We start from the raw sequence: 22,153 nt of genomic DNA, 5'->3' as shown, positions 1-22,153 counted from the left end.
CCCGCTCCCCCGTCCATAGAGAGTGAGAGGAAGTGGGGCGCGCGGGCACATGGCGCAGCGCAGCGCCCGGCGCCCCCAGCTCCTGATCACGGCAAAGGGCACCACCCCGCACCAGCTACGGACCTGCCCCGCAGCCCGCCGAGGACTGCCGGGCTACGGCAACCATCCTGCCTGCGGGAGCCTCGGGGAAAGAGCCTGCGGGAGCGTGAGGAAGAGCCGCTACTGCCGCTGCTGCAGAGGCACTGCGAGCGCGCCGCCCGGCGAGCCCAGGGCGAGCTCCAGCCCTGCGGGAGGGGCCAGGCACGGAGCAAAGGGGCGACACCGGAGGGTGGCCTCGATGAGTCCCGGCCTGGCGGGCCATCTCCCGGCAGACTCGAGCACAGCCCGCCGCTGAAGGAGGCGCCGAGCGAGAGTCCTCAAGGCTGAAGCACTAAGGAAGGGCTCGCGCTTCCCCTTCTCCCTCCCTACCACCGGCGCGCGCTCCCCTGGGGAGGGGGAAGGGGTCAGGGGTGCTCAGATCACGGATCTGGAGAGAAAGGGGCGTCAGGGGCGGGGAGGGGAAAGGTTGCATGGAGTTTGGTTGGGGCGCTCCCTTGGCCAACAAAGTTTCCCGAGGCCCAAGACACATCAGAGAAGATGTCTGCAGCTGCAAAGGCAACTGCAAAAACCCTCTCCTTAATTTTTGGCTTGGCTGCGAGGGAAAGCGTCGGCACTGATTTTGGGTGCCGTTAAAGGCGACATGTTGAGAGATGCGCGCTATGAGGGGCAGGAAGCAAAAACTCCTGTGAAGTTCCCCTGCACAAGCACCCTCAAAAGGAGCCACCAGTCGCTGCATCCTGGGAGAAGCGTGGTGTTGCTCCTTCCTCGCCATCTCCAGGGGTGAGGGAGAGGAAAGCCCCCTTTCCTTGACAGCCACTGGGGTCCGATATGGGGGAGTGTTTGCCCACAGACGGCAGCTTGTTTGCCATCTCTTGTCGGTGGCAGAAGGCTGGCTTTCTCCTTCCTCCCTCCCTCCCCACGCATGGGTGTGTGTGTGTGTACCGTAAAAACTGTATCGGTAATAATAATAAAAAGACATCCCACCAAAAGTAAGCCACCCTGTGTTTTTTTGAGAAAAAAATGTTATAAAACGGTGTCTTAAAAAAGGGGAAACACGGTACAGAGGGTGGTGGGGGTGGGTGGGAATGGGAGATGGGCTGATGGGAGTGGTAAACCTGTAGATGGGTGTTAATGGCTGCTGATGGCTGCAATTAGTCCTGGGCTGAGGTGCTAAAGAAAGCTTGATCATGCATAATGAGATAAGAATCCAATGTCTCTATTCATCCCAGGTGCTTCCATGGTTTTAAGCTTGGTAATGATTTCCAATTCAGCAACTTCCCTTTCCAGTCTGTTCCTGAAATTTCTCTGTAATAAAACAGCTGCTTTGAGATCTTGTATAGAATGTCCTGGGAGATTGAATTGGAAATCATTACCAAGCTTAAAACCATGGAAGCACCTGGGATGAATAGAGACATCGGATTCTTATCTCATTATGCATGATCAAGCTTTCTTTAGCACCTCAGCCCAGGACTAATTGCAGCCATCAGCAGCCATTAACATCCATCTACAGGTTTACCACTCCCATCAGCCCATCTCCCATTCCCACCCACCCCCACCACCCTCTGTATATATATAGGGTCTGACACTTCTGTTTCTAGTGTATCTGAAGAAGTGTGCATGCACACGAAAGCTCATACCAAAATATAAACTTAGTTGGTCTTTAAGGTGCTACTGAAGGAATTTTTTTATTTTGATATGGTAGAGTTTGTCTTAAAGATGACACTTTCTGAACATCCACAATGGTCCCTTTTGACTTGGCCTGATGCCAGAATTTTGACTGCCCATGTTTGGGAACCACCTTCAGATGCCACTTAAAACTTAATTCAGGGAATGTTACCACACATTTATGAATGTTGTAAGAACATGATAGTTTTGATCTGAGAAAAGTACTGTGGATCTTGAAGGTGACAGTCCCAGATCTTGCTCTGGCAGGTCACATCAACCAATTATGTTGACAGGAACCAAATGATATGGAAATATTTAATTTTTTCTTATTATTATACAGTTGTACTTTGGTTCTCGAACGGAATCTGTTCCAGAAGTCTGTTTGACTTCTGAAAATGTTCGAAAACCAAGGCGCGGCTTCTGATTGGCTGCAGGAACTTCCTGCACTCACTTGGAAGCCACAGAAGCCGCGTTGGACGTCCGGTTTCCAAAAAAACATTCACAAACTGGAACACTCAGTTCTGGGTTTGCGGCGCTCAGGAGCCAAAACATTCGAGTCACGAGGCATTCGAGAACCAAGGTACGACTGTACTTGTGATTATGCTTTTCATATTATATACATCATTAAAATTGTTTTAAATATGGAAAGATGCTATGGGTTTTGAATTGTGGCTAAAAGGGAGGATTCAACTAGTGAACCCCACTAGTGGAAGCCCTGTGCGAGGGCTTCTGCTTTTGCAATGGGGCTTCCTCCTGTCTCCTCCAAAACATGCCACTGCACCCCCCAAATTGGCTCGGGAGGCAGGAGAACCCCAGAACATAATGTGAGGGGGAAATCACTTGCCCTGACAGAACGATCACCATATCATCACATTGAATTCCACCCAATGAGTTTATTAAGTAAGTAAGTAAATATGGATCTGACTCAGAAATACATGTTTTGCAAAACATGATTTTAGCCCAGGAGTCACTTGGTAGCCCACCACTGATCAGGGGGTGACCCAACTGCCACATGTTGAGGTTACATAGGCCTGCATCATTGGTTTACAGAATGATGAGCTTGAGATACCTGTCAGTCTCAGCAACATTAACCCAGCATATAGGCTGGGATTTTGATCTCAGGCTTTCTGAGGACTGGTTTATTTTACCTATGTTACACCAAATGTAATGAGCTATAACATTCAAGGATCTCTTCTCGGCTCTTGGTCATCTGCTGCATCAACATTTATCGCTCACTCTAATGGTTTGTTTGTTTTTAAGGAGTAGAGATAGTCACATCTATTCAGAAAAGTCTCTACATACAGGTGAAACTCAGAAAATTAGAATATCGTCGAAAAGTGCATTTATTTCATTAACACAACTTTAAAGGTGAAACCAATATATGAGATAGATGCATGACATGCAGAGCAAGATATGTCAAGCCTTTATTTGTTGTAATTGTAATTATTTGTCGTAAGGCAGATCAATTATAAATGGAATGTAATTAATGAAATGTAATAGCGATGTTTATTTTTGTATTATTGTAACTATTTGTTTTATTACTGTGGAATTTCCAAAAGAAAGCATTTGTAAAAATAAAAATAAAAATAAGTTGCATTACTGAAATAAATGCACTTTTCGACGATATTCTAATTTTCCGAGTTTCACCTGTAAATCCACTATGAATGTAAGCCTATGCAGGAACATAACAGGAATTTCCAAGTTGCAGTCAAAGTCCTTAAAAGTTCAAAATTCTGAAAGCAGAAACAGATGAATTGATTAACTTTTTCTTTAAAGTTTCTCCAGAGGCAGGGTTAAAAGATACATTCTAAATTTACTTTGCTAATTTTAATAGTAGCATTTGCATTGTTTTTGCCCGAAACAGAAAGGTGCAAGTTCTGAAACGTTTTTGTATAATATGCTACACATTTCCTGTTGCTCTATCAACTTTTACACTAAACACATAAATAAGGGTAATTGAATGTCACACTAATTATTTCCTTATTATATTTATTCAATTTTCCTAAACATTAAGAAGAAGAAACCCCAAGAGAACATTTGAAATGCCTGTGAATAATCAGACTATATTATGTCTACTTTTATATCTATGGGAATTAGGCAATAACTCATGGCCATAATGAAATAATTCCATTCTGGCATATCATGAAGCATAATAGAATGCAATCTATCTCTAGGCCTTAATTACCTCCTGGTGACCACATGCCTTGATCTCCAAATAATAAGAGAAACAAATCTTAATTGCATTTCTAATAATATTTTTTCCTTTGCCTGAAGCAAGTATACCAGCAACCTTGAAAGCTACCTTGACAGTTTGTTGCACAAATTTTCCTTATGAGATACTTGATAGCTTTGTGTTACATCTCAGTACAGTACTCAAATGTTCCCTGTGCAAACAGAGTTTATGGTTACTGTAAAGTAACAGACTTTCCTTCTCTAAATAACTTGACATAAAGTACATAGTTTCAGGAAGAGGTTTTAAAAATTGGCTGCACTCTATCCTCTGCTTAATTCAGTGGCAAAGCTCACATTCATGTGATCATAGCAGGATCACAGCCTTTGGCTAAGTTCCTTATTCCAGAGGATCTCAACTGAGGTCTCGCTGAACGGGAATTCCCTGCAAGAACAGAATTCAAGAATATAGTACTAAAAGAATAAATACATTTTAAGAACCATTTACATTCATATAAACACTGTATCAAGATTCCAATGTACAGGATTCTCATATTCTTTACAAAAGTTGCATCGTGGAATTTTTAAGTCTGCAGTACTTATGCACAGTTGCTTGGGACACAGTCTCATTGAACCCAATCAAACTTATTCCTAAATAAACGTTTATAGGGTTGGACTTTGACAAAGTCTGATATAGTTCTTGTTCTAGTTCATGCATCATTTATAAAGCACTATATATAGGTATGACGCTACATTGCTGTTGCTAATAGTTGTAAGTGGTGGTGTAATTGAAAGGAAGTCCAATGGACTGTATATGTTTTGCTGTTCAACAAGTAAATGCATGTAGAAACCCTTCTGAATGTCTTATTTTAGTAGCAAGGTTTTAAAAAAGCACTTATTAGAGAATTAATACCTGTTTGTCATGATCACAGTCCCATAGTAGGAAGACTTATTGCCTTGGAGAACAGGGCTCTTGGATGGATGGATGGAGTAATTGATTTGATTGCATTTCAATATTGCCCTTCCCATAAACAGGGTGGAAAGCAGCAGAATAGCAAAGTAATGCATTTTTTTTTAAATAAAAAAACACCTTCTAAAAATTAAGTTATTTAAAAACATTAAGAACTTCTAGAGCTATTTAAAAAGTTCTCTAGAAGAGGGAATTATGGCAGCTGCAGCTTTCCTCATTCCTACAATTTGTATGTGCTAATCCCATTTTTTACAGATTCCTTAAAAGTACTAATTCCAGATATGAGGCAGGGCCCAGTCAAACTATCCTCTTCCTCTGTCAATGGCCCTGACAGGTTTGTCTGCTGGCAGTGGCACAACACTGAGCAGTTGACTGGAGACACCTTTTTCATTTCCCCCAATGCTTCAGAATGATGCCTAGATTCTTTTAATCAACACTGCTCAGGTTTGGACCAAGAAAAAAAAAATAGATAAAGGGGAGGTGGCAGAGCAGGCATTGGGGGTGGGCCTTTGCAGCTCCCCTCAAAACACTAGGTGCTGATATTGGCCCTGGGCATCAGTGATCTCTTCTCCTATGCACCCTGCCAGTTTACAAGATGGACATATTCCATGAAGGCTAGAAATTAAAAACACACACAACTCCCACCTGGCCAAGATAGCATACCTGCAGATGTGGTGTTGTACTGATTCAAAAGAATGGAAAAAAACCCAAAGCACTTGACTGTTTCCTGCATTTTTCAATGTGTGTGTCTGGATAAGCTACAAGTGGCAGTACCATGATAACAAACTACAGGAATTAGAATGTTTTGTAGAACTGCCTACATGTTGCTTTCTATTTAGGATCCAATTAATATTTTAGATTGCCTTTTCCTTTTCTGATCAGTTGTGGAGCCAGAGTGTGAAAAAAGCTCTGCAACAACATACTACTGGTACAGAGAAGCACTCAATATTACCAGCTCTATCTCAGAGAGTGGAGGTCTAAACTGGAAAATGACGATCTGCTTGCTGGCTGCTTGGGTTATGGTGTGCCTAGCAATGATTAAAGGGATCCAGTCTTCGGGCAAAGTGAGTAGTTCCCCTTTTGTTTTCTTTAAAACTGATTTAAGTCTTCTTCATGCTTGCCACCTGAATTCCTCTCCAGCACACCCCTTTGCCTACCCTCCCATAAAGTTTGCATGGAAAGGCTGGCAGCTACGGTATGACTCACCATGCTTTTCTGTAACCTCTCCAGTGGAGAAATGTTGGGTACATCAACATTAAGATCGTAGTCTATTAACTACAGAAACCATACTTGGATAAAAAGAGAGAGGGAGTGTTGCGGTATGAGAACCTTTGCTTTGTTTTGTTTTCATTTGCCATAGATAATTCTTATAATTGCATCTTGGTGTGTAATTTAAAAAAAGGGAAGAAACACAAGAAAGAAATGGGATTTGTAGTTGGCTTTCTCAAGTTGGCTTTCTGTTTCTGGATATGAAGCAAGCTGCCCAAGACAAGTGTCAAAGATTAAGTGCTCAGGATGTCAGTGCCCAAAGGAGACACCCAAAAGGAAGACAGGGAACCACATGCTAGACTGTGATTCTTCATGTGGCCTGCAAGTGGAGAAGCGGATATTAAAAAGCATTTGATCACACCAGTTGTGTATGGGAGGCTTGTGAAAAATGAGAGCCCAGAGCAGCAGAGGCATTGGATGAGGCAAGGAAAACTAGAAGCCTAGTTTTCAGAGGCATGGTTGCTCTGGAAGAAAAGCAGAAGCAGTGGAGATGTGAGTTCAGCATTGGAGGCAGAGCTAACCACATAGGGCACACAGGGAAGCAGAAGGTCAAGATGAGTAGAAGCTCCAGCACCATTTGCAAACAAAAATGTCCAGCCCTATTTCACATTTCTCATTGTACATTCCATGCAACCATAATATTTTGGGGGGTCAAGGTAAGAATGATAAAATTGATCTGAAGATAATTCCATACAGAGTGAGCCTCCACAGTCTCTGCACCTACTTTTCCTCTGCCGTTTGTCAGTTACTAAATTGCTAATACACATGCCTGATGTTTGATCCATCTATGATTGTTTTGGTCCATGTGGCAGTTTGCTTAAAGCTTAGGATTGGCACTTTTTTTTGTTTCTATTGCAGTGTGGGCGATGCAGGGGGAGGGGGGGTGCTCTTTATGGAATGTGTAGATACTGTACTTTCTTTGGTGTACTTTGCTGTGACATGTCCCAGATTGAAGATAGGAGTTTGTCAGGGAAGTCATACATACCCTGCCCTGATTCTTCTTTCTGCAAGTGGTCCTGACTCACCAGTCAAATGAGTTGGGTGAAAATACTCACATGGGAACTCTTGTCCTGGCCACCTTCCCTTAGGGCTAGAGGACTGAGTCATGCCAGAATGTGGTATAATAAAACCAGTGGCAAATAAAAAGCAGATTATTATTATTTTTATTTTTCACATGGTGCTTCAGATAAGCACAATTCACTGGGAAATTCTCTTTCACAAGCTTCATTTTTAGTGGAACGTACACATTATGAGTCCTTCACAGATTATTCTATTAGATCCGAGACTCATGACTGTACAATGTAATCTAACTTTCATGGGACTAAATCCCCATGTGAGGATGTATACTATTGCACATCCCTACAAATTCAGCTTCTCAATTTCATCTTTCCAGATTATAGATTTATATAAGAGATTGTGGTAGAACAGTTGCTAAACTCTTATTTCAGGAGTAATATAACTTCTGGTACAGAAATGGTTTCCTATTATTACTGTTATTAGTTTATTTTCTTAACTAAAATATAGCCAGTTCTGGTACAGAATTGTTGTTGTTTTATGATGATGATGATGATGATGATGATGATGATGATGATGATGATGATGATGATGATAAGACTCAAAAGGCAGACTTTTTAATATCTTTTTACCAGGCGGTGATTATAATATCATGTTTCTTCCCACTCCTTCCATCCTCAGAGTCATAAGAGCCTTAACTCCTAAATTTCCTGTTCGTAACACAGAGCAGAGTTAAAAGACTTCAGCTCAGAACAAAATGGTTAGCAACAGAGTCTTGGACCCAACACTTCCTTCCCCTGATAGAAGGCATCCTACTGGTGGAACAAGATTCCCTCAAATGGAAATTGGGGCCACGTATGCAACATACATTTAAAGCACCATGATATCACATTAAATAGCCACAGCTTAACCCCCACAGTCCTTGGAAGTACAGTTTGTTAAGAGTTGCTAGGAAACCCTCTGTTCCCCTCACAAAACTATAATTTCCAAAGTGGTTCATTAAACACTTTCTCCAGGGAACTCTGGGAATAATAAAAAATTATTATTATTTAATCTTTGACAGACTATTGTATTTTAATATTTTGTTGGAAGCCACCCAGAGTGGCTGGGGAAACCCAGCCAGATGGGCAGGGTATAAATAATAAATTATTATTATAATTGTAGCTCTGCGGGGGATAGGGGCCTCCTTACAATTACAGTCATACCTCGGTTTAAGTACGCCTCGGTTTGAGTATTTTCAGTTTAAGTACTCCGCGGATTAATCCACTTTCCATTACTTTCAATGGGAAAGTTCGCTTCAGGTTAAGTACGCTTCAGGTTAAGTACAGACTTCCGGAACCAATTGTGTTTGTAAAGTGAGGTACCACTGTATCAACATCCTTAAGAAGCTGCCATTCCCAGGATTCTTAGGGGGAACCCATTACTGTTAAAATTTTATAATAGTGTTTTAAAGGTATGGTGTGGGTGTGGCCTTAGATTTAACCCAGAGGCTCCTGTGTGCCACCCTTTGGATGTGTATTGCTTTCCCATCTCAGCAACAATTTCCTTTCCCTTCCTTGTATTAACTGTCACTACAATTTACATGTGCACTGAAGTAAACCATAATAAAAGGCAAACATTGTTTCCTCATAACCACAATGTCCCACTTTGAACCATGATTCCAACCCCTCTGGGAGCGATGGTTTATTTTAGCCCCGGTTGTTATCCATGTAGCATGAAACAATGGTTAACTCTAGAAAGGTAGGAATGGGAAGGAAAAGAGGTCAAGGGGCACATTCCTGGTGTTGACTTCCAATGTGCAAATTACGCTTTACATGTATGTTGATGTGTTGAATACAAAACAAGGATCCTCATTTTCCTGTTGGGTATTTGAATAAAGTTGGAGCCTTGATCAGAAAACAAGGAGGAGATGTTGCAAATAATACATTGGTCTAATACATGGCCAAATCACTAAAATGCATTCATATTCTCTCACATAATAGAATAGAATACAATAGAATAGAATAGAATAATTTTATCGGGCAAGTATCAACCATACTTGGAATTTTGCTTCAATTACAAGAAAAACGTCCCTTTCTTAATAGCACCGCAAGTGGCAAGTGTTTCAAAATAGTTCTTATTTCACATGATTTGTTTCTTCTGAAAAACAAGAGCAATGGATCCACAAGCTATAATTCTGCAATTCTTCAGATCTCTGAAGCAAGCACACAATGCCATGATGGGCTTTGGGAATGTCAGATGACCTTAGGTTTCTGAACGCACTACAGATGTGGTTAGACTGTGGAAGACAAGGGCCATTAATGGGTTTTATTTTAACATTCTTTTCATATTTTTCAGATAATGTACTTTAGCTCCCTTTTCCCTTATGTGGTACTTATATGCTTTCTAATCAGAGGGCTGCTCTTAAATGGATCACTGGCTGGCATTCGTCACATGTTTACACCTAAGGTATGTAACTTGGTTTCTGCCTATTATGTTTGATTGCTTTTGACATTCGTTTCATGCCTGAATAGTTTGCATGAACTCTTGTTTCAAGAGCAGATTATATTGCAGTTAAGTGGAAGAAGTCAACTGAGTTGGTGTGTATCTGCTATACAGCATAAGTTCCATTAACACAAAATTAAAAAAAAAATCTCATCCTTTTTACACATTTCAAACCAAGGCTGTGTACACACTACCATTTACTCTGCATCAAATACACTCCCACCACTGGTTTGGTAAGCAGTGTACACATGATAGTAGCCACAATCTATATCTATCCTGTTATATGTCCTTAAAAAAAAAAGTACTGCATCTAGATGCATTTCCCACTTAAGGGTTTAGATCCGAACTGAGAAAAAGCACAGCCTAGCTGTGCTTTAAACTGGTAATGTCTACACTGCCGAAGTCTCAGCCCACAGGGAATAGGGACTTTTCTACCCAGTTAGCACTGTCTGCACAGCGACTTTATTCACACCCATTCCAGTGGTGTGGGATCACACAACAGGAAAGCTGCTGTGTGTGTGTGTGTGTGAAACCTACTTCATATTACAGCCTCCACTTCTCCCATAAACATATCCAGTCAATCTGATTGGGATTACATAGGGTAGCATGGGGAAATTAATCCAACATTTGACAGTCTTGAGTATGGTTCTACAGACAGTTGCTTATGCCAAGTATAGTCATTCACCTCTGGTGTTAAGTGCTTCCTGTGCTAGGGCTGGACAAAGATTCTCAGAGGGGCATATCAAAAGTGACCCACAGCATGACCCATAAAGCACAAAGCCTCTGCCTCTATGCACTACCCTCTTGGAAAATTCCCATCCAACAATTCTTCCCTTTTCTCAGCATCCATCTCATAATTTCACTCTCCACAATGGCTACCCCACTTAATCTTGGCCAATAAGGATGTGATCTTTTATTTATTATATTTTAATACCCAAGAAGTTCAAGGTAGCATTCATGGATCTGCTCCCCATAGCATTTTATATTCTCAACAATCCTGTGAGGTAGGCTGAAAGGTGGTGACTTGGCCAAGTTCACCTCGTGGCCAATGACTGATTGAACTCCCCTGACCATAGCGAGTGGTTTCATAATTAGTTCAGTTTAGAATATGGAGGCTTCCTGCATCATTCATGAACCTGGTTTAGTGTGTCAAAATCCACTCAAACAACAATCTCATTGACTTTGCCAAAGGTCAAGTTATGCTCCCACATTATGTACATTCTAGAAACATGTTCTCTTAATTTACTGCATTTATTGAAGAAATCAGGATTTTCAGTTGCACTGTCTAGAAGCCACAAGTGCCTCCCAACTCAGTTTCATGCTTATTCACCTACGTACACACACCTCTGCATATGCAAAGGCTTACGTGGTCTCTGTCCTGTAACAAAGTGGGTTAATGTGAAAGCATCAGGTAGGACCATAGACTTGCAGAGTTGGAAGGGACCCCAAGGGTCATCTACTCCAACCCTCTGTAATGCAGGAATCTCAACTAAAGCATCCATGGCAGATGGCCACCCAACTTCTGCTTAAAAACCTCCAAGGAAGGAGAGTCCACAACCTCTCCAGGGAGACCATTCTGCATGATAAAATGGACTGCATGATAAAATGATGGCAAGACTCTAGAACAGGGAACCTATAGCCCTCCAGATGTTGCTGGCCTACAGTCTTCCTCATTCCTGAGCATTGGTCATGCTGGCTGGGGCTAATGTGTGCCCAACAAACTCTCGAGGGTCACAGGTTCCCCACCTGTAATCTGGGAATAAGGCCCATTGAACACAGTGGAGCTTACGTTGAGCAGACATGAATGAGGTTGCACTGGAAATCTTGTTCTGTTGGGATGTTATAAAATCTACTTGTGTGTTCAAATGGTTGGTTTTACTCACTATCTTCTTAGTTTCTGTTGTGGAAAACTCACAAGTCCTTAGTCATTTGTACAAAGTTGCCACAAGTGTCTGTTAAAAAGACACTCCCTTCCCTGAAGACAAATACATGGTAGAAAACTGGGAGCATTACTCATGTCTTAATGATGAAAAACTAAGCCAGAGAATGATTAAGAGATTTAGGAAAAGTCACACGGGAAGTCTCAAGCTGCAGTTTGATTGAACTGAGATCTTGCTAATCCCTCTGTAGATGGGAACCCCTGACAGTATATAAGATTTTTCTTTCTTTCACATTTTCTATGCACACCTTAGACAAGTAGTTTTGTGTGGACAGGTTTACAGAGAAGTAATGGTCTTTTGGCAGACAGAGCTGATCACAAAGTCCATTGGGTAAACCGCTTCCTTGACAAAATGCTGCTTTTCCTTCTACTTACTTATTATTACATTTAGATCCCACCTTTCCACCAAAAAAGTTCAAGGTAGCTCCTTCTCCCTCTCTTCGTTTTATCTCCACATTGTCTTCAAGAAGGAAAGAAAGACTGTTTCTGACATTTTGCTGCTTGCCCCCCAAAGGGTCAAGCAAACAAAAGTTTGCAAAAGAGAGAAAAAACTAATAATAAAAAAATCTTGGTGAGCACGTGCAAAGCAACCTCTATCACCATCCTTCCATTCCTCTGCCAAGGCCCAGAAACTTGGGGTCTAACAGCATGTGACATTAAAGATGTGATTAGTAGTAATAACAACAAGAAGCATGGTGTATCAAGATTGCTGGGAGGGGATATTTGAGCCTATAGTGATAATGGGAGCCCCTCCCTAATTTTAATTGCATAGGAGGCAGGAGGATTTCATGAGGACTCTAGATAGAGAGGTAAGGTTTAAAGCAGGCATCCTCAAACTGTGGCCCTCCAGATGTTTTGGCCTACAACTCCCATGATCCCTAGCTAACAGGACCAGTGGTCATGGAAGATGGGAATTGTAGTCCAAAACATCTGGAGGGCTGCGCTCCCCTGCTATAACCTCAAGGTCTTCTAAACATCTCTCAGTGTGCAGCAACTCACCCATGCTTGGTATTTTTTTAAATGAACAATATCTCTGCCAATCACAGCAGCTATGTCACATGTAGTTGGGCTTTTACCTTCAGGAAAGGTAAAAGAAGATAGACGCAGTGGGCCACCTCCTTCTCATGTCCCAAGGGTGAGCTTGTAGGCCTTGGCATGGCCAGAAGGTGAAGAGACAAGAATGAAACTAAGCCTCTGGCTCAGTGGCTAGCAAGGGCAGAAATTCTGGTCCTCAGGATCTTCCTCAAATACCCACTGCTTTAAGCTGAGACATCTTCCTAGAAGGGCTTCCTGGACATTTTGTAATGTCAGGTTCCTTGAAGTCATCTGAACACAGGCTAGTCACATCAGGGGCAGACTTTGGTCTATCAAATTACAGCAACACCCTGTGCGAAGCAAAAATTTGGCACCTTCCCTGCCTCTCGCCTTCCGTTTTGCTCAGTTCACTGCGCTGAGGCATCTCCTAGAACTGGTCATACTGCCTAAACTCACCTCTCATCACATTTAAAGGTAAAGGAACCCTGAGCGTTAAGTCCAGTCGCGAACAACTCTGGGGTTGCAGCACTCATCTTGCATTACTAGCTGAGGGAGCTGACGTTTGTCCACAGACAGTTTTCCGGGTCATGTGGCCAGTATGACTAAGCCACTTCTGGCAAAACCAGAGCAGCGCACGGAAACACCGTTTACTTTCCTGCCGGAGTAGTACCTATTTATCTACTTGCACTTTGACGTGCTTTCGAACTGTTAGGTGGACAGGAGCTGGGACTGAGCAGCGGGAGCTCACCCCGTCATGGGGATTTGCACCGCCAACCTTCTGATCGGCAAGCCCTAGGCTCAGTGGTTTAGACCACAGCGCCACCCGCGTCCCCTCATCACATTTACCTAGGACCAAATTCCATTAAACACAATTGCAGTAGACATAGACAGGATTGCACTTTAAACACATAACTTAATCCTGACAAGCTACTTTATCCTGTCAAATCATTGGTCCATCTAGTGTTAATGTCATCTGCCTTGACTGGCACCTGCTGTCTGGGGTATCGGAGGTCTTGCCCAGCCCTACCCAGGGTTGGCAGGGATTGAATGGAGCCCCCCCTCCCTCATGCAAAACTTATGCATTCCCACTGAACTATGTCCCACCCACCAAAATTCTGCACATGTTCACTCAGAAGTAATTAGGGCTTGCCAATCAGAAGGTCGGCGGTTCGAATCCCTGTGACGGGGAAAGTAAACGGTGGTTCCGTGCACTGCTCTGGTTCGCTAGAAGCGGCTTTGTCATGCTGACCACATGACCTGGAAGCTGCACCGGAAGCTCCCTCGGCCAATAAAGCAAGATGAATGCTGCAACCCCAGAGTCATCTGTGACTGGACCTAACGGTCAGGGGTTCCTTTACCTTTACCTTTAAGTGTGCTTAAGAAGGTAATTGTACGTAGGATGGCACCCTAAAATCTCAACTTCTCTCTACTAATTGATGGGGTTATAAGGCTTGATAGATAGGTTCCCCTGAATTCCGTGACAATTACTTAACATGCATTTAGGGCATAATTACTAGGGAGAGCTTTTCCAATTACATGTATAATTCCCCAAGCCTTAGTTAGATTTCTTCAAAGCAGAAGGATGACATCCCAGTTAAATATACATACTTCATTCAAGCAGAATGAAGTACAGTATGTATATTTAGCACCATCTAGTGAGCAAACAGTGCTATAACTGCACGGTGATGATTTGCATCATCTGTGGCACTGTGTAGTGTTTCTGTGGGGGAAGTTTCCTGTCTAAGTGTTTTTAATTATACTTTATAGTACAGAAAAATCTCCCTTTAGCTGTGGAAAAGATTTAGGAGATTATTCAGAAAGTTTTGTAAAGCTGAAACATTTGCTTTTAATAGAAATAATAATGCCTAATAGAGATGTAAATAATGGAACAATGGTTTGTTTTGTTACTCTCTATTTACCATTAGAAGGCTTATCTAGAAGGAAATCTATTGAACTCAGTAAGACTTTCGTCCAAGCAGGAGTGCATAGTACTGCATTATAGTAATACTACGGTAATGACATCTAAAATATATCTAAAAATCCACCTCAATCCTTTATCTTGCTAAAAAATTGTTCAGTTTCATTGACCTTCATAGAAGAAATCTCACATACTGTACTCACATCAACACTAGTTGTCCCAGTTTCATTATTTATTTATTGCATTTACATGTGCAAATTCTAAACTCCCCTTCATCAGTTATGATCACATGGCAATTTCCAGTCAAATACCAGTACATTAAAACAATAAAAATCCAATAATGCTTGGAAAACAGTTACTGGAATGACCGTTTGCCTGTTGCTTTGGCAGTGATGATAATTTGCACACAATTCAATTAACAACATAGAATTAATAATAATGCATTAGTGTCTAAATATTTTTTTGCTGCTTATAATGAAAGCTGTTTTTAAAGTGTGTGTGTGTGTGTGTGTGTGTGTGATTAGCAAATGCATTTCTTGTGATACATTTTGACCAACCTGCAATGCAAAAGAATGAGCCAATGTACAGAATGCCAATTCAGTTTGTGGATTGAACATTTGTGTGTAAAATTTAGGATGCTGGGGGTTTTCTTCCTGGATTGTTTGTTGCCTCTCCATTTAGGAGAAATGCTGTATTTTGTAGCTGACATATATTGTGTCTAATTTCAAACAGCTTGAAATAATGCTGGAGTCGAAGGTCTGGAGAGAAGCTGCTACTCAGGTCTTCTTTGCCTTAGGGCTTGGATTTGGTGGAGTCATTGCCTTTTCAAGCTACAACAAGAGAGACAACAACTGCCATTTCGATGCTGTTCTGGTGTCCTTCATCAATTTTTTCACTTCTGTGCTGGCAACATTGGTGGTGTTTGCTGTTCTGGGCTTCAAAGCAAATATCATAAATGAGAAATGCATTATCCAGTATGAACATTCATTTCCTTATCCATTTTTATACTATATATCTCACTTAGGAATTCCCGCAACAATTCTTTGGACTGACGGTGTGTATGCCTGTATTCCCTTGTGTTTTGCAGAAATTCTGAGAAGATTGTCAATCTTTTGAATGCCGGCAACCTGAGCAAGGCTATTATACCGCATCATATTAATTTATCGAGCATCACAGCAGAAGATTATAATTTGGTTTATGATATAATACGGAAGGTAAAAGAAGAAGAGTTTCCCCTTGGTCTTAAACCCTGCCAGATTGAAGATGAACTTGACAAGGTGAGAGTGATACTTCTATCTTTGATGCAAAGATTACAAACTGTTTTAATAATCCTTATTGACTGCAGGACAATTTTGATATTTAAAGATATTTTCCACTTCCTAATAGCTTTTCTGACGCCATTGTTCTGCTCCCTCTTTCCTCCTCCTCCTCCTCCTCCTCCTCCTCCTCCTCCTCCTCCTCCTCCTCCTCCTCCTCCTCTCTTCATTGATTTTGCCCACCTTATACAATATTTTTACTTGATTTGCCCCTGTTTTGCCACCCAAGTTTAATCCTTTGGCTTTCTCCTTGACAGGCTGTTCAAGGAACTGGTCTAGCTTTCATTGCCTTTACAGAAGCCATGACCCACTTTCCTGCTTCTCCTTTCTGGTCAGTGATGTTCTTCCTCATGCTGGTTAATTTGGGGCTTGGCAGCATGTTTGGAACCATTGAAGGCATTACGACACCAATTGTTGATACTTTCAAAGTGAGAAAAGAAATTCTGACTGGTGAGTTGTTACGGATTTCTTTTCTTCAGTTCTACTTCATTCTAGGAAATGTTAACTATCAAAATGACCCGGTTGGAGACATGGTGGCAGAAAATTCCATTTCTACCAACACAAAGGTAAAGGTAAAGGGACCCCTGACCATTAGGTCCAGTCATGACCGACTCTGGGGTTGCGTGCTCATCTCGCATTATTGGCCGAGGGAGCCGGCGTATAGCTTCCAGGTCATGTGGCCAGCATGACAAAGCTGCTTCTGGCAAACCAGAGCAGCACACGGAAACACAGTTTACCTTCCCACTGTAGCAGTCCCTCTTTATCTACTTGCACTTTGACGTGCTTTCGAACTGCTAGGTTGGCAGGAGCTGGGACTGAGCAACGGGAGCTCACCCCGTCGCAGGGATTCAAACCGCCAATCTTCTGATCAGCAAGCCCTAGGCTCTGTGGTTTAACCCACAGCGCCACCTGTGTCCCTACCAACACGAAACAAGTTGCCAAAATTTTGCCCCCATAATCTTCACAAATAAAAATAAATGAGACCTAATTATATTAGGGGTTCCTATATTAAAAAGAGTGACAAGTGAGCCACATATTCTGAACTCATATATCTGACAGTGGCTTGTTAAGAAACATAGTAAAGGGTAAAGGAAACATGGATACGTCATTCAAGGACATAACTTAGTACAGAAGCCTGAAATCTTTCTTTTTCAAAGCAGAATGCTATTTTCTCCTGTTCCTATTACCATTCATCCATTCCTGAACTATTTAGCTGAAGGGTCACATTTCAATGGTAAGGCATTTGTTTTGCATTGCATAAAGTCCTGGGTTCAAACCCCAGTACCTCCAGGGAGGGCTAGGCATGCCCCTGGTCTGGAACCCTGTAGAGCAGTGTTTCTCAACCTTTTTTGGGCCAAGGCACACTTGTTCCATGAAAAAAATCACGAGGCACACCACCATTAAAAAAGTTAAAAAATTTAACTCTGTGCCGCCCTATATTGACTATATAATTATGATTGTAAGAAACACTTGCCAATTGCTGTGTTGGTTGCAATCTCCTGTAATAAGGCTTCACAAGCTGCTGATTTCTCTGCCAGCACAATCCTTTGCTCAGCAAGTTTCAGGTTGAGCTCATCCAGCCAGCTTCTTTAAGTTTGTATAAAACCACCCTCCCATGGTGGTGGCTGTTGAGAGCTGCGCTCGCCCCGCGTCGTGACCCGGCCGGCTTCCTTTCCGGCGGGTCAGCGTTGAGTATTGGCGGCCGCCAGGCACGTGACAATGCAAATCGCCCTTCTCGTCGCCGCATGTCGCAGCACACCAGCCAGCGTCTCGCGGCACACTACAGCGGTTGAGAAACGCTGCTGTAGAGTCACGGCCAGCCTGTGTACACAATATTGGGCTGGATGGACCAATGGTCTGACTTGGCAGCTAGGAGATACAGTACTGTAGTTTGTTTTGTTTCTGAATTCAAGAGCACCCCTCCTCACAATTCTGGATACTGAAACCACTATCTCTACATTTGTTTGTTTGCTTGCTTGTTGTACTTATTTATAAAGGATGAGTCCTTTAGAAGAGGCCCTGTGGATACAGAGTACAAATGTTCCACGGGGCCTCTTTTAAAAGACTCACCCTGTAGTTATTTGTGTATCTTCATACAACATGAAACCAAGCATAAGAGCAAGAATAAAATAAGAACCTAAAATGCTCATCATTAAATATCTATATCTATATCTATGGGCAGATCCAAATCTAGCCCAACACACAGCCAAGTTGAGCATGATCATTTTTACAGTTAGAGGAGGTACCACATTCACTTAATCATGAAATCTCCCGTGTCAGGTGTTCACTTCTAGCATTTTGAGGGGGGTGAGGGTCAGAGTGGAGAAAACCTCAAGTCCATTCTCAATCTCACCACATCTGGAGGTGAAGGGTAGGAAAGAAATGAGAGAACAATCCCCTTGTATTCCCTTACTTTACAATAGCCACTTCCATGCAAGAAGAAAAGATGCCGTATCCACTAACCCAAGAAAATAATAATAATCAAAGAAGCACTGTATCTATTCTAGACTATATCAAGAATATGAATGGATGTTTGATATCTCTCCCTTCATCTTCTGTGCTTTATTGCAGTTGTCTGCTGTCTTCTGGCCTTTTGCATTGGCTTAATATTTGTACAGCGGTCTGGTAATTACTTTGTAACTATGTTTGATGACTATTCAGCCACATTGCCTTTGCTTATTGTCGTCATTTTGGAGAATATTGCCATGTCTTATGTTTACGGGATAGACAAGTAAGTGGACATATTGAGTTGTTCAAATAGCTAACATTGTTGGCAATTATGAGCATCACAAAACCATACATTAGCAGCAGCCCACTTGAGCTAATGATGTTTTTTTTCCTCCACTGCCTCTCCCACCCCAGATTCATGGAAGACCTAAAGGATATGCTTGGCTTTTCACCAAATCCGTACTATTACTATACATGGAAATATATCTCCCCACTTGTTTTGTTATCTTTGCTGGTAGCTAGCATTGTCCAAATGATATTAAGTCCCCCTGGTTACAATGCATGGATTGAAGATAAGGTGAGTGATGATTTAAAAAAAGGAACATGCATCACCAATGATTGTAAGTTTTAGGCATATAGAGTGCATATAGGACCACATAGATTCTTTTTGCATTGTATTTTATAAATACACACAAAGTGCACAATGCTGCTAGATCACGGCAGCAACCTTGTAAATAACCCTACAAAAATAAAATAAACTCTGCAGAGAGATTAATAGCTTGAATTTTTATAGTAGCTGTTGAGAAGGGGATGTTTCTCCTCCTCTGTAGCCAGCATGGAAACATAGAATAGGACATCTTAAAAGCCTGGAAAACAGACTTGTGAAAGAGAGATGGAGTGATCTGTTCTTCCTCCATTAGCCTACTGTGTTTTAATGCTTGTTGTGAAGGAAGAGACTTATCGTCCTCCGCTACTGGCATAGAAACCAAGAGGACTTGCAAAAGAATGATAGAGTGATCTAGAAGGGAGCACCCACCCCCTCTATCAGCCTCCTCATGAATCCTGCATGAATCCCTTGTTGCCAATGGCTGTCAGATGAATTGTTACATACAAGGCTATGTGGACCAAAAAGGGACTTGATCTATTAATCCTACAATCACATGAAGGTTGTCTTTTAACAGTGTTTTTTTAATGCACATATATGTGCATTGGTGATGTGGAGGATGTAAAAGGCCTGTATGAATGGAAGGAACAGTGTGGCGGACTGTGGTCACAGAGTTCACAACTGCAGTTTGCAACATAAAAAAGAAGCACAACAGAAGATTCTTCATGCATTGATTATACTTTGGGGGTGGGGCAGGGGAATTTTGGAATTCCAAAAACCAGGGAGAAATTTGGATAAGGAGAATTTTGGAAACACCTCTGTTTCTGAACTTACAATTTGGGGAGGAATTAACGAAACATCATAAAAAATAGAGTTGTCTGAGAGGGGTTGTACAAGACTAGGCTTAAGGAAGGCAGATGTGCCAATGATCTTTCTGAATTTTTTTCTTGGTCTATGCAGGCGACCGAGGAATTTCAAAACTACCCAACCTGGGGGCTGATAGTCTGTGTGTCCTTGATTGTTTTTGCAATGCTCCCTGTCCCGGTGGTCTACCTGATTCGCCGCTGCAACCTTATAGACGATAGCTCTGGCAGCTTGTCCGCGGTTTCCTACAAAAGGGGGCGTATTATAAAGGAGCCTGTGAATCTCGAGGGAGATGACACCAGCCTGATCCATGGCAAGAGTCCAAGCGAGGTGCCATCTCCAAATTTCGGCAAAAACATATACCGGAAACAGACTGGTTCTCCAACTGTGGACACTGCCCCCAACGGCCGCTATGGTATCGGTTACATAATGGCAAACATGTCGGATATGCCAGAATCTGACTTGTAGCTGCAATGCAGTGTTAATGCCTCTGTTCTTGGAACATTTGTTTCTCTTAAGAGAAGTGGTCAGCCTCACTTACCAGAGTGCAATCTCAGGTGCCCCATGACTCTGTGCTTAAAAACATCCTGACATGTGGTACAAAAAAAACAGCTTGACAATTCCCTTTGGCTTGATTTTTTCTGGTTTCCATTTGTACTGAAGGGAATGCACATAAAAATATCAGTCAGTGATGGCATAGCCTTGCCAGGATTGCCAATTTTTTAAAAGAATTATTTTTGCATTTAATTTGAAAGTTTTCTATCTTTAAAGTACAGGTGTTACCTCAGTTTGTAACAATTTTTTAAGTGAATTCATATTTCTCTACTGCTGTAACTGGAATTTCCTTCTTTGTTCCTGCAAGTTGACTCCCCCTGTATTGGAAGAAAAAATTAGCTCCAAAGAGTTCGCCAATCCTGTCTCGACTGCACTTATTTTGTACATACGTTTTGTAGATATCCTGTACTTTTTTTAAGCACTCGCAATTCCTTAGGCTATTAGCTGAGTAAAAAAAAAGCAAAACAAACAAATTTTAAACCCTGCAGATTATTTTCTTACATGTAATAGCTGTATAGAGCAATAGTATTAGAAAACCAAGTATAATGATGCTGGAAACACAAAATTCCTCACATTCTGGGGAACTGCATATGATGTGGCTGTATTTTACATACTATATTTGGTTTTTTCAGTGTGAAAATTATGTAAGACTGAGTCGCTCCAAGACTCTTAAAAGATTGTGCAGATTCTGCATTTTTCTAAGCTGTGTGCCTAAAATAAAAAATAAAAACCCTTCCTAATATTTATTGTGGTTACAAGATTATATATATTCTATTTATATATAATATACTTGTAATGTACATATGTATAGTAATGTTGTATGTAACAGCTTCAAACCCTGAAGCAAGATGGCTTTAAACCTGGTTTTTTTTCTTCTGTTTTGCTTGTTTTATGCAAAAAAGAAACCCCCTCCCAAGTCAGTGACAATTAAAAATTGTATACCATTACATTTAATCTAGGAATAAAGAGTGTGGAAAGGTGTTTTCTTTGTACTTTCTGGAAATTTGGGGCTGGATTTGGGGCAGGTAGTCCCTAGCTGGCCCAGGTTGGTGGAGCTAAGTATTCTTAATTAAACATCCATAATTAAAATGTACAACAAACAAGCCCATTAAACCAGCACATAAATTAAAACAGCAATGAAACAATTAAAACAAGAGGTTAAAGTCTGGAGATCTGGGAACTGCTTGTCTATACAGGCGTGTCTTCATGAGCCGGCAGAATGCCAATACTGATAGGGCCTCTCATGCTTAATACATTTACTGGGCAGTGGAGGGGATGTACCAATGTCTCTGCAGGACAGCCAGGCTGAACAAAGAAGCTGCATATTTGAAAACAGACTCAGACGAATGGAACCACCAATGTTTCTGTGTGCTTGATTGCTGGAGCAGAGGCATGCTGAATTCTGGGCCTGTCTCCAAATAGCCAGGCTTTTGTGTAGCTGTGAATCCTGCTCTGATATTGAGAGGCAGAGTGAAGCTGCTTTCAGCAAAAAAGGGCCTGTGAAGGAAAGCATACTGTGTCTGACTTCAGATCAGAAGACTGCAAGATCGAATCCTGCCTGGCCTAAACTCCAGGTCACTGGCTTTTGCACTGAGGCTGTGCACAGTTTGTGGCCCTCTTTCCTGCTGGTCTCTCAAAAGTATTCAGGCAGCGGGAAGCATGGAGTATCTGCTGGACTTGATCAGTGGCCATTGTGCTCTGTGTAGCAATAGAGGGTTGCCACTGTGTACAACAAGGCTCAAACAAGATCTCATCATTTCACACACACACACACACACACACACACACACACACACACACACAC

General features: G+C 41.9%; 1 protein-coding gene across 1 annotated transcript in view; it reads left to right on the top strand.

Annotated features, from left to right (window-relative positions):
* SLC6A15 (solute carrier family 6 member 15) overlaps positions 1-21,196 on the top strand; it is a 43,104-nt gene extending 21,908 nt beyond the window's left edge. The window contains exons 5-12 of the mRNA XM_035128519.2: positions 5,786-5,967; positions 9,524-9,634; positions 15,295-15,536; positions 15,650-15,839; positions 16,136-16,328; positions 18,450-18,609; positions 18,741-18,903; positions 19,891-21,196. Coding sequence (XP_034984410.2) covers positions 5,786-5,967; positions 9,524-9,634; positions 15,295-15,536; positions 15,650-15,839; positions 16,136-16,328; positions 18,450-18,609; positions 18,741-18,903; positions 19,891-20,262 — 1,613 coding nt within the window. The 3' untranslated portion in view covers positions 20,263-21,196. The remainder of the gene's footprint in view (positions 1-5,785; positions 5,968-9,523; positions 9,635-15,294; positions 15,537-15,649; positions 15,840-16,135; positions 16,329-18,449; positions 18,610-18,740; positions 18,904-19,890) is intronic.
* Positions 21,197-22,153: the final 957 nt, after the last annotated feature.

The sequence above is a fragment of the Zootoca vivipara genome, chromosome 10 (genome assembly GCF_963506605.1).
Source record: "Zootoca vivipara chromosome 10, rZooViv1.1, whole genome shotgun sequence".
Taxonomy (NCBI): Eukaryota; Metazoa; Chordata; class Lepidosauria; order Squamata; family Lacertidae; genus Zootoca; species Zootoca vivipara.
Note: the sequence above shows the minus strand (reverse complement) of the source record. Positions and strands in the feature narration are given on the sequence as shown.